General features: G+C 44.1%; 1 protein-coding gene and 1 long non-coding RNA gene across 14 annotated transcripts in view; one reads left to right on the top strand and one right to left on the bottom strand.

The window, feature by feature from the left end:
• The window catches only part of MARCHF10 (membrane associated ring-CH-type finger 10), an 82,708-nt gene extending 76,237 nt beyond the window's left edge, over positions 1 to 6,471 (bottom strand). Inside the window, exon 1 of the mRNA XM_068530960.1 lies at positions 6,382 to 6,471. Within this exon, the coding sequence (XP_068387061.1) occupies positions 6,382 to 6,471 (90 nt within the window). The remainder of the gene's footprint in view (positions 1 to 6,381) is intronic.
• LOC137755012 (uncharacterized) overlaps positions 1 to 12,089 on the top strand; it is a 69,587-nt gene that overhangs the window by 828 nt on the left and 56,670 nt on the right. The window lies entirely within an intron of this gene.

Genomic DNA, 12,089 nt, shown 5'->3' with positions numbered 1-12,089 from the left:
ACTAACTCCATGGATTCTTGCTTCCCTCATCTGTGAGAGGGAGATGTCTCTGTGCTGCAAGGTTGCTGGGAGAGCAGGAGGCACTGTTGGTAATATGCTTAGCAGAGTGACTGGCTCGCGGTGAGCGTTCAATAAAACTGTTCAATAAAACTCATCATCATGACCATCATCATGACCATCACCATCACCACCACCATCATCATCATCAATCATAATCATCATCAGGCTTTAAGTGTTGCTTCCAATCCCATTTCTTGGTTTACTCCTTTTTCTAAAGTCAGCCTTTGCTAAATAATGTGATTCTGATCTTGGTTGTGGAAGAAAACAGACTTGAAGTTCATCCTTGTTTTTCTGAAGGCCTTCAGGCCTGGAGGCCTGAAGTTCATCCTTGTTTTTCTCCCCTGGAAGTAGAGGTCTGTTTCCTAAGACTTCCCGTTCCCCCGGGCAGCCAACTGAGGGAGCTCCTGCTCCCAGTCACTCAGGGTCCCTCTGCAAACTGCTTTTTCTTCAGAATTACAGCTTTCTGAACCCACAGGGATGCTCAAAGTTTCTTTTGTTCCCTTTATTACCAGCCCCATTCTTTTAGTCATCGTCCGGGCTCCTGGTACCTTAAGAAGCCATGCACCACAGGGACACTTCCTAGCCTCATGGTTCTGGCCTGAAAAGCATTGTAGCCTCGACATATATACACTACCGAATGTAAAATAGATGGCTAGTGGGAAGCGGCTGCATAGCACAGGGAGATCAGCTCGGTGCTTTGCGATGACCTAGAGGGGTGGGATAGGGAGGGTGGGAGGGAGGCTCAAGAGGGAGGGGATATGGGGACATATGTATGCATATGGCTGATTCACTTTGGTGTATGAGAGAAACTAACACAGTATTGTGAAGCAATTATACTCCATAAAGATTAAAAAAAAAACACATTGTAACTATGACCCAACTCTACCTCTTCATCAGCAGTGGCCTCTGTCAAGGTTATTGTTACTTGAACTCTGTGAGTGTTTTGGGAAGTGGGACTTGCCTTCAGTTGCTTCTTTTTTTGTTGTTGTTTTTATGATCCAACATGCCTAACTCAGAGTTTGGGGTTTTAATTATCACTGGGGACATTATCGAAGTTCATTAGTTTTAAGAGGTTAAGAAATCAAAGGTGTAAAAGTAGTTTGACATGATATTCCCCTCGACTGAGTTTATTTTTCTGTCTGTGAAGAGCAGAGAAACACACATGTCACAGGTCCCTCCCCATGACTCCTACGGGAGGGAAAGTTGAATTATATCCATTCCCTCAACCCCCTGAGTGGACAGTCCCCAAACCCTCGCCACCTGGTATAGTCACCCATCACATCCTTGAACAAGTTTATATCATCATATTAGTTGTTTGATCTGCACTTGGAAGAATCAGAATGAATAAGTGACATAAAATAAAACCCATCTGAACACATTTGATAGTCTAGAAAATCATCCTGAAACTCCAAGTGTAATCTTTCTCTCTAGCTTTCAGTGGACATTAATGGCTAAATTTTGCCACAAGTTACATAAACACATTTGACGGAGAGAAAGGGAAAAAAAGCTATGCAGCATGAACACCCTTGAAGACATATAGCCAAATTCTGAGGTGTCGTATAATTATGTACTAGTTACCAGATTCTGAAATAGCATGTAATATGCCAAATAAATATCTCCTCTTGTTTTTTTCAAACGGGTCCCACCCAACCACCAAAAGGAATAGCATCAAAATAATTCAGGGTGGGTTTAACCTTCCTCTCCTGCCACTAGCAGACAGACCTATAAAGTCACTGCTAATTTGGTACATACCAACCCATAGCATATTTTAGGCTATAGCAGGAATAGTGTATACAGGAGGTTTCTAAGGGCCTCAATTTGAGCCGGTTCATTAAAGGCAAGTCCAACACAGGAAGGCATATGTGGCAAATGTCTATGATTTGGGAGTCATATCTGGTTAGTAGGTCTCACACTATTTGTACACCCTGAAATAGGGCATCCCTTGCACATTGCTGGGCTGCTCGTGAAAGCTGGGATTTCCACGAGTGACCGGCCAAGCTCATCAATGGCCCAAGGTTTCAATATCCCTTCAGTGCAAACTCTACCTTAGTAAATTATCTAAATACACAAAGGTCGTATATGGACCAAGTTACTGAGGGGTCATTAAAGCCATGCAATTGATTCTTAAACCCCAACTTTAAATCTTTTCTGGAACAAGGCAAGGGACAGAGTCAATAATATAACTCATCACTGTTCCCGTCAAAGTAATAGTTTCTGTGGGTTTCTATATACTTAATTCGACAATCCTCAGAACATATTAAAGACAACCATATTTATTTTTGCAGACCTTGTGGTGAGTGGTTTTGAAAATGCTCAATGAAGGTGGATTTGACTTTGAGGATTAGTTACAAGTCAGCTGGATCTATGTCTGATAAACAGAGTTGGTGGTCAAGTTCGGTAACGCTGGCTTTCATCAATGACAAGGTATTCAGTTTGAAAGAGGAGAGTGAGACTCTGTCCCTGCCCTTAGGAAGCTGCGGTCCAGTTTGATAGGAAGACACACAAAAGACAATTTCAATACAATTTCATCAGCAATGAAAAAGAGGTATGAAAAGGGTGCTTTGGTATTGGACTGATGGAAACGTTCTAAAATCAGATGATGGCGATGATGGCAAATTTGGTCAATTTAAACTTAAAACAGGTGAATTCTATGCTATGTAAATTATACCTCAATAAGGTGTTTTTTTTTTGTTTTTTTTTGTTTTTGTTTTTTTTTAAAGAGGGTGCTATGGGAATACAGAGGTTCCTTTTAGTTCTAAGTTAAAACTATGGTCTTAGGACTTCCCTGGTGGTGCAGTGGTTAGGACTCCATGATCCCAATGCAGGGGGGCCTGGGTTCGATCCCTGGTCAGGGAACTAGATCCTGCATGCCACAACTAAGAGTTCGCATGCCACAACTAAGGAGCTGGTGAGCCACAACTAAAGGAGCCTGTGAGCTGCAACTAAAGGAGCCTGGCTGCCGCAACTAAGGCCCGGTGCAACCAAATAAATAAATATTAAAAAAACCAAACAAACAACTATGGTCTTCACCACCCTTGTCCAGAGAGTAAGGAAGAGGGAAGAGGAAGTTAGAGAAGTGGTCAAGGATTGGACTGGTCTTGCTGTGGTTCTTGGGTCTGGGACAAACCTCTATGTGAGAGGAAACAACCGAATTACATAGTTTGCATTTTACATAAATTTCAGTCTGAAAGGTGGCAAGGCTGGAGGCCGGGAGACCAGTTATGAGGACATTGTAATAGTTTTGGAGCTAAACTATGGACGTTGGAACCAGGGCGATGGCCATAGGATGAGAAGGGAGTCACAAGCTCATGAGCTTTTAGGTAAACTTGGTAGGACTTGGTAGCTGGGGGATATGGGTGGTGAAGGAGTCAGGGAAGGCTTGGGTCACTGTCTTCAGAGAGGGGCTACAGAAGAGGATGGCAGGGGATGGACATATGGAGTCCAACTGTGGACACGCTGAATTCAATATGCCTGTGTGACACCCAGATGGAACCATCCGGCAAGCAGGTGTGCATGGGATTCTGACACTTTGAGAAGACACAGGATTACAAGTCATCAGTGTATGAGTGGTGGTTACAAACATAGGAGGGGATGAGATGGGCCACAGACATTGTGAATTAGGAGAAAATTGGGCTGATGGAAACCTGGGGGAATTAACCTGTGAGGGGTAGGGAGAGGAATGTGAGTGAAACAGGAGGAAAACCAGGAGAGTGCGATGTCAGAAAGCCAGAGAAGTAATGTTGCGAGAGGGAAAGAGTAATAGCGCCAAATGCAGGTAAAGCTTCAGAAAACAAAGACTAAAAAGGTGTCTGCTGAATTTCGCTGCTGACCTTAGCGAGCACCGTTTCAGGGGAGGTGAGGAGACTGCCAGGCTGCAGCAGGTGAGGGCATGAAATGGGATGGCGGGGCGGAGTGGAGACAGAAGTGTAGCTGACTGGGGACATCTGGAGACTGGAAAGTGCCAGGGCTGTGGCTAGAAAAGGACACATTGTCCACAGACAGCTTTGTTCTTTTGTTCTCAGTATGAGAGAGAGTTGAGCATGTTTGTGGGCTGAGCCAGTAAGAAGAAGAGAAATTCCAAGGATGCAGATGAGAGGTCCATGGATGGAGAGGGGCTGGAGACAGAGGGGCATGGACCAAGATCTCAGGTCCGGCACGAGCAGGGAGAGTGTCCTTCACCTATCGAGACTTGAGGGCTGGACGGGCATGCAGCCTGGGATAGAAGGGGATGAGCCGAGTGGCTCCCCACCTGACAGCCTCAGGTTCTTTGTTTGGTTTCACGTGTATGTAAAACAGGAAGAGACGGTCCTTGTTGAAAGTATGGGGATGGGAGGTTTGAAAAAAGTAAAGTTTAAACTGTGATAACGGAGGGAGCTAATGGACAAGAAAACATGTTGAAGTGAGTCATGCTCTCTTCCTCTCTTTCCCTCACTCCGCCTCCCCGTCTATCAGCAAGATGTCTGCGCCGCTTCTATTTCCTGGTTCGGGCTACTTCTCGCCGCCCCTGCTCCCACCGCGCTGGTCTCTCCTAAATTTCTATCAGGTTCCTTACAAGTTTTTCTGCTGCTTCTCTTGCCCCTTTCGGTTGAACACAGCAGCCAGAGTGATCTTTAAAAAACGTAAAGCAGATCATACCACTGCCCTGCTTAAAATCATTCAGTAATTCTCACCGGGATAAGAATAAACTCCAAATACCAAGCTTTGTCCTGAGAGACTCGACACGATCTGGTCCTAGCTACCTCGTCCACACTCTGCCTTAGTGTTCCAGCCACTCTGGCCTTCGTTTGTTTCCTCCAGTGCTCCACGTTAGTTCCCCCCTCGGGGCCTCTGCGCTTGCTTCCTTTCTGCTCAGGATGCTCTGGCTGGCTCTTTCCCATCATTTACCTCCACGACCAAATGTTACTTCCTCAAAGAGGCTTCCCTGCCTGTGGAAAGCAGCACCACCCCCACCCCCCATACCTCTGTTTTTATGTACCTCATTATATTTATCATATACATTATATTGTCTTACATATTACTTTACTTGTGTGTGTAGTTTGTTTCTCAATCCTAGAATAAGAACTCCGGGAGAGCAGGGACTTTGTTCAGGACATAGTAGGCACTTAATAAATATTTTTATTTATAAGGACGGTGTTGAAAGTGTCCTTATTAACAAGGACAGTGTTGAAAGCCCAAATGAAGTTAGAAAATAAAGCTGCAGTGGCTCCAAGCCACGCAGTTGTGCGGTTTTCTTTAGCAGAGACCATCAAATAATAAGATTGATTTTCTTACGTGCCTGTTCTAGAGACAGTTTCAAACAGGTATTTCCAAATGCAGGTAAAGCTTCAGAAAACAAAGACTAAAAAGGTGTCTGCTGAATTTCGCTTTGGCAGAGGCATCTTTGTGGAGAGGAGAGGGTCCCCCAGTGTGACCAGTTTGGGTGTTTACGTTCTTATTTATTTTGTAGAGACTCCCTCAACTATACAGCCTTGGAGGTGGGCTGGCAAGTGTAGGAGGAAGTTGCTGGCTCCATTTCCAGGCCCAGAGCTAAGCTGTGCTACACAGGTGAAATCAGGTTACTGAGATCGCTCTGGTTTCCTTGGTGCCCCGGGAGGTTCAGTTATATTTGAGATTGCTAAGAAGGAGGAAAACCTGATGACGGCAGGCCTGTATTTTCCTTAGGGAAGGAGCGCTTTGGGATCCTCAGTTGAGGCTGAGGACCTGCCTGCTTGATTGGCGAGGGCTGACCTCCGGCCAGCGGGCTGAGTGACACTTTCTAACTGCTCCCAGAATCCCACAACCCAGCCTGGCAAGCTTGTCCTATGCCAGCTCTGGGTAATTACATCATGACTCTTCAGGCTCCCTGTCTGTTTTGTTTTTGCCTGTAAACACTGTAGCTAGGGTGACGAAGAGTTAGCTTATTGTAGAATGTGCTAACCACCTTTCTGCTGGCTGGAGGACAACAGGAAGGGCGTGTTATTTTATAAATGGTAGGGCGACCCGGTTAACTCCTTAATGTCTTTTTTCTTGGTTGCTGGTTTATCCAATTTAAGCCCTGATGTCATTGGTTGATAAGGTTTGTGTGCCAAGCTCTGTGCTAAATACTTGAAAAATGTTATTTCCATGACGATATTATAAGGTGGAGACTATCATCCCCATTGTACAGATGAGGAAACTGAGACGCAGAGAGGTAAAGTAGCTTTTCAAGGTCACACAGCTAGTAAGTGTGGGTTTTGGATTTTAGAAACCTATTACTGCTTATCATATACTGACACTGTAGCCTGAATTCTCTCCTAATACCGTAAGTGAAAGTAGAAGATAATTCTCATTTTCTGCCATTACCTGATATTCTGAGTCCGCCTTATGCTGCATGTCCCGCAGATATTGAACATTGCTGACGAACCTCTGCCTGTCCTTTGCTTCATGCAACATGATTCTTAATCCGTGACCTGCGTATAAAAGATAAATAAATGTGCTGTGACATCATCCTTTGTTGCTTTGCCATATTTGGATTTCTCTTAGTATAATTGCTTTTATTCTCTTATTAATCTAATAGCTATTGTTGGAAAGGCACAGATGCTCCTTTCAGACTGAAAGGACTCTTTGTATGGGTGTCGATGCCTTTACAGCCCTCTTGTTCCAGACATAAATAATGCAGCCACTTTCATGGGCTGGCTTCAGTGAACCTGTTCTGGTTACTCATAGGGAGTTAGATTGGCAGACACCTGATTCAGAAGCAGTTCTAATGCACGACAAAAAAGAAAACCCAAGAACCTAGCTAACTTAGCAATGACCAAAGCTCTGAGCCCCTGGTAACTTAAATTCATTGACTCAACAAATGATCACACCCCTATTCCAACTCAGACACTCCGCTGGGCACTGGGGTATGGCAGTCGGCAAGATGACATGGCCCCGGCCTTCGTGCTGCTACCATCTAGCTTGGAAGACCGGCAATGAATATTGCTGTTCCCCAGCCCCTTCAGACTCCACATGACTTTCTCACAAACTTGCTCCTCCTTCCGAGTTTTCTGAAGGAAATGTTGGCATCGACCAGCCGGCTGCCCGGCCAGTAACCTGGGCAGTTTTCTTCACACTTCCTTCTCCTGCCCCATCCGTATAAAAACCAAGTCCTGATGATTTTCTCCCCTGAGTATCCCTGGAATCCATCATGATTAGAGCATGGGCACTGGCGTGAGACTCTCTGGGTTCAAATCCCAAGTCTTTGAACATTGACAAGTGGACCCTGATGGTGATAAGTGCGATGGAGCAGAAATACAGGGTTCTCTGACAAAGTGTCATTGGGGGTGGGGGAGGCAAGGTTTTCCTTAGGAAATGACACTGGGTTTGCTAAGGAGTGAGCTGGGCCAGAAGTGGAACAGAGAGGATCTGGGACAGAAAGGACAGCAGGTACAGAGGCTTCAGGGCTTCAGGGGCTGGTGCAGCTGGAGCAGAGAGAGGAGAGAACAGTAACGGAAGGGCTGTAGGATAGGCAGGGGCTGGCTCACGAGGGGCCTTGGAGGTCGTGATTCAAAGAGTCATGTAAAGCCACTGGAAGGTTCCAATTGGGGGAGGACATGATTAGATCTACATGTTTAAAGGTCCCTCCAGGGAATTCCCTGGCAGTCCAGTGATTAGGACTCCCCGCTCTCACTGCCAAGGGCCCGGGTTCAATCCCTGGTTGGGGAACTAAGATCCCACAAGCTGCAGGGCACGGCCAAAAGAAAAAAAAGAAAAGGTCCCTCCAGCTGTAGTATAGAGACTGGATGGAGGGTGGGGGCAGTGGAGGAAGAATGGAAGTGGATGGGCCACTGGGGATATGTTAGACTAATCCAGATAAGGTGGTGCCCAGACGTGGGTCTCAACACTCGAGGGAGGGAGGAGGAGGTATCGAGCCTCTGGTAGTGCTAAGTACTGGTCAAAACATTTACACATATTAGCTCATGCAATCTTCACAGCCACACTGAGGCAAGAATTATATTTCTAGGGACTTCCCTGGTGGCACAGTGGTTAAGAATCCGCCTGCCAAGGAAGGGACACGGGTTCGAGCCCTGGTCCAGGAAGATCCCACGTGCCACGGAACAGCTAAGCCCGTGCGCCACAACTACTGAGCCTGCTTTCTAGAGCCTGCGAGCCACATCTACTGAGCCTGTGTGCCATAACTACTGAAGCCCGTGCGCCTAGAGCCCATGCTCTGCAACAAGAGCAGCCACCGCAATGAGAAGCCCGCGCACCGCAACGAAGAGTAGCCCCGCTCGCCACAACTAGAGAAAGCCTGCGCGCAGCAAGGAAGACCCAACGCAGCCAAAAATTTTAAAAATAAAATAATAAAAAAAAAACTACATCTCTATTTTGCAGATGAGGAACCTGAGGCACAAAGGGATTAAGTAACTTGCCTAAGGTTACAGAACTGGTGGGTGCAAGTGTTGGGGTTTGAACCCAGAGAGTCTCACGCCAGTGCCCACACTCTAATCATGATGGAATCAAGGGATACTCAGGAGAGGGAATCATCAGGAGTTGTTGATAATACGAATGGGATGGGAGATGGAGGCCCAGGTTACCGGCTTGGGCAGCTGGCTGATCGATGCCAACATTCCCTTCAGAAAACTCGCAGGGAAGAGCAAGTTTGTGAGAAGATAATGTGAACTTTGAAGGGGCTGCGGGACAGCAAATGGAGATGTTAAGTAAGCAGTTAGACGTAGGGCTCTGGAGCTGATTAGAGAAGAAAAGAATTGGGCATTGCTGGCATTTTGATGACAACTGAAGTCGAAGGCAGGATGGGTATTGAAAAAAGGAGGACGACCCAGGACAAAATTCTGAGGACCACTGGATTTTAAGAACAGGTAGGTAGCGGAAGAGGAGCTCTGGAAAGAAGCCGGAGAGGCAGGAGGAAAACTGAGAATCAGGTGGGTGCAGTTTCACAGATGCTGCCAAGTGCAAGCGTCAAGGAGGAGAATATTAATAACCTTGGTGAGAGCATTTAGTGGCGTGACAGGGCTGAAGACAGATTGCATTGAGTTGCGTAAATGAGAGGTAAGGATGTGGAAACGATGCTTTCAAGAAGTTTGTCTCTGACTGGTGTGGTCTAAATTTATGACCAAAACATTGAGTTAGTAAATGGCACTGTTCATAGTGAGTCTACTAGACCTCATCTATAAGGTCATCAAAGGGCCCACGCTGTTCCTGCTTCTTGTCCAGTGAAGCTCTTTCATTTATTTCTACGTATTTTTTTTACTGAGATATAACTGACATGTAACAATATATTAGTTTCAAGTGTACAACGATATTTGCATGTATTGCAAAAGGATCACCACGATAGGTCTAGTTAACATCCGTCGGCCCACATAATTACAAGTTTTTTTCTTCTTGTGATGAGAACTTTTAAGATCTATTCTCTTAACAACTTTGTATACATTTATTTATTTATTTACTTATTTATTTTTAGCTGTGTTGGGTCTTCGTTTCTGTGCGAGGGCTTTCTCCAGTTGCGGCGAGCGGGGTCCACTCTTCATCGCGGTGCGCGGGCCTCTCACTATCGCGGCCTCTCTTGTTGCGGAGCACAGGCTCCAGACGCGCAGGCTCAGTAGTTGTGGCTCACGGGCCCAGTTGCTCCACGGCATGTGGGATCTTCCCAGACAAGGGCTCGAACCCGTGTCCCCTGCATTGGCAGGCAGACTCTCAACCACTGCGCCACCAGGGAAGCCCAACAACTTTGACATATACAGTATTATTAACTATAGTTACCATGCTGTACATTACATCCTCGGTACTTATTTTATAATTAGAAGTTTGTCATTTTTAGCTTCCTTCAGCCATTTCACCCACTTCCTACTCCGTGCCTCTGGCAGCCACCAGTCTGTTCTCTGTATCTATGAGTTCGGTGTTTTGTTAGATTCCACATATGAGTGAGATCACATGGTATTTTGTCTTTCTCTGACTTATTTCACATAGCCCTCAAGGTCTATCATGTTGTCACAAATGCCAAGATTTCCTTCCTTTTTTTTATAGATGAATAATATTCCATTATATATATACACCACATTTTCTTTATACATTCATCCATTGATAGACACTTCAGTTGCTTCCATGTCTTGGCTATTGTAAATAATGCTGCAGTGAATATAGGGGTGCATATATCTTTTTGAGTTAGTGAATGTTTTCATTTCCTTTGGGTAAATACCCAGGAGTGAAACTGCTGTATCACACGTAGTTCTATTTTTAATTTTTTGGAGGAAACTCCATTCTGTTTTCCGTAATGGCTGCACCAATTTACATTCCCACCAACAGTGCACAAGGGTTTCCTTTTCTCCACAACCTCACCATCACTTGTTATTTCTTATCGTTTTGATAAAAGCCATTCGAATAAGTGTGAGGTGATGTCTCATCGTGGTTTTGATTTGCATTTGCCTGATAATTAGTGATGTTGAACACCTTTTCATGTACCTGTTGGCCACCTGTATATCTTCTTTGGGAAAAAGTCTGTCCAGATCTTCTGCCCATTTTTTAAATTGGGGTTGTTTGTTTACTATTGAGTTCTTTATATATTTTGTATATTAACCCCTTATTAGATATATGATTTGCAAATATTTTCTCCCATTCTGTGGGTTGCTTTTTCATTTTGTTGATGGTTTCCTTTGCTGTGCAGAAGCTTTTTAGTTTGATGTAGCTCTACTTGTTGATTTTTGCTTTTGTTGCCTTTGCTTTTGATGTCACATTTAAAAAATCATTTCCAGGACCAGTATCAAAGAACTTACTGCCTATGTGTTCTTCCAGGAGTTTTATGGTTTTATCTCTTATATTTAAGTCTTTAATCCATTTTGAGTTGATTTTTGTGTACAGTGTAAGATAGTGGTCCAGTTTCATTCTTTTGCATGTGGCTGTCCAGTTTTCCCAACCCCATTTATTGAAGAGGCTGTCTTTTCCCCATTGTATATTCTTGATTCCTTTGTCATAAATTAATTGACCATATATGCATAGGTTTATTTTGGATTCTCTATTCTGTTGCAGTCATCTGTGTGTCTGTTTTTCTTCCAATATCATACTATTTTGATTACTGTAGGTTTGTAATGTAAGTTTGAAATCAGGAAGCGTGATCTCTCCAGCTTGGTTCTTCTTTCCTACACATACTTTTTAGTGACAACCATGTGACAGGGCTGCTCTAGGTTCTGGGGAAACAGCAAGATAAGACAGACAACATCCCTGACCTCAAGTGTCTACATTCTATAGCTTTCTTTCCCTTTTCCGGTTTGTTTTTGTTTTTGTTTTCCATTTGTGCAGGTATCGGCAGAATCAGGTTGCACCTGACTCATGGTGACCCAATGTCTGGTCTGGTCACTATGAACTCTTGAAAGGTTTATCATGAGCCCCAAACAATATCATCTAAGAACTTGTTCTGGTCCCTTGGGGAATATTTTCTCTCAATTATAGAAGGTTGGTCTTTGTGAGTCAGAATCTAAAACTACAATCTGATAAGTAGTTCCACAGATGACACACAAAATCTAAATTTTGTCTCTGAGCATTTTAATAGTCATTTATGGAACCCTACTTTAAAAGACCCCTTTTATCTTTTCATGTGAATTTGTACCTGCATAGAATAAAGTTATGTTCCCACGCTTTTCAGAAAACGATGGTGTTATAACCGGCAGAAAGATGGACCCCTGCTGCTACTGTTGGAAAGAAAAACCTGTCTGAATGTTAATCAGGCAGAGAACATAAGGATTCATAATGAAAATATGTTAATGGTCACTAAAGGAGCACATCCCAGAGTCCACTTGGATGATACATTTTGGTTACAAAATTAACATAGAATAGCCAGCTAATCTATCCTGGCTTTAATGTAGTATAATTTTAAGGAGGCTTCTAAATCAAGAGGCATGAAATCACTTTGTCTAAATAGGTAGGAAATAACACTATTTGAATTACTCCTTGCTAGGTTACCTCTGACTTCACAATCACCGACCAAATAAAGGACTTTAAAATTGCCTGCAAAAGTCTCTTTGCCCTCCCATAAACTCTCTTTTATTGTACTCTACTATAAAATGAATATTTAGAAG

The sequence above is a fragment of the Eschrichtius robustus genome, chromosome 20, assembly GCF_028021215.1.
Source record: "Eschrichtius robustus isolate mEscRob2 chromosome 20, mEscRob2.pri, whole genome shotgun sequence".
NCBI lineage: Eukaryota > Metazoa > Chordata > Mammalia > Artiodactyla > Eschrichtiidae > Eschrichtius > Eschrichtius robustus.
The sequence above is the reverse complement of the archived record's forward strand: the minus strand, read 5'-3'. Positions and strand labels throughout refer to the sequence as shown.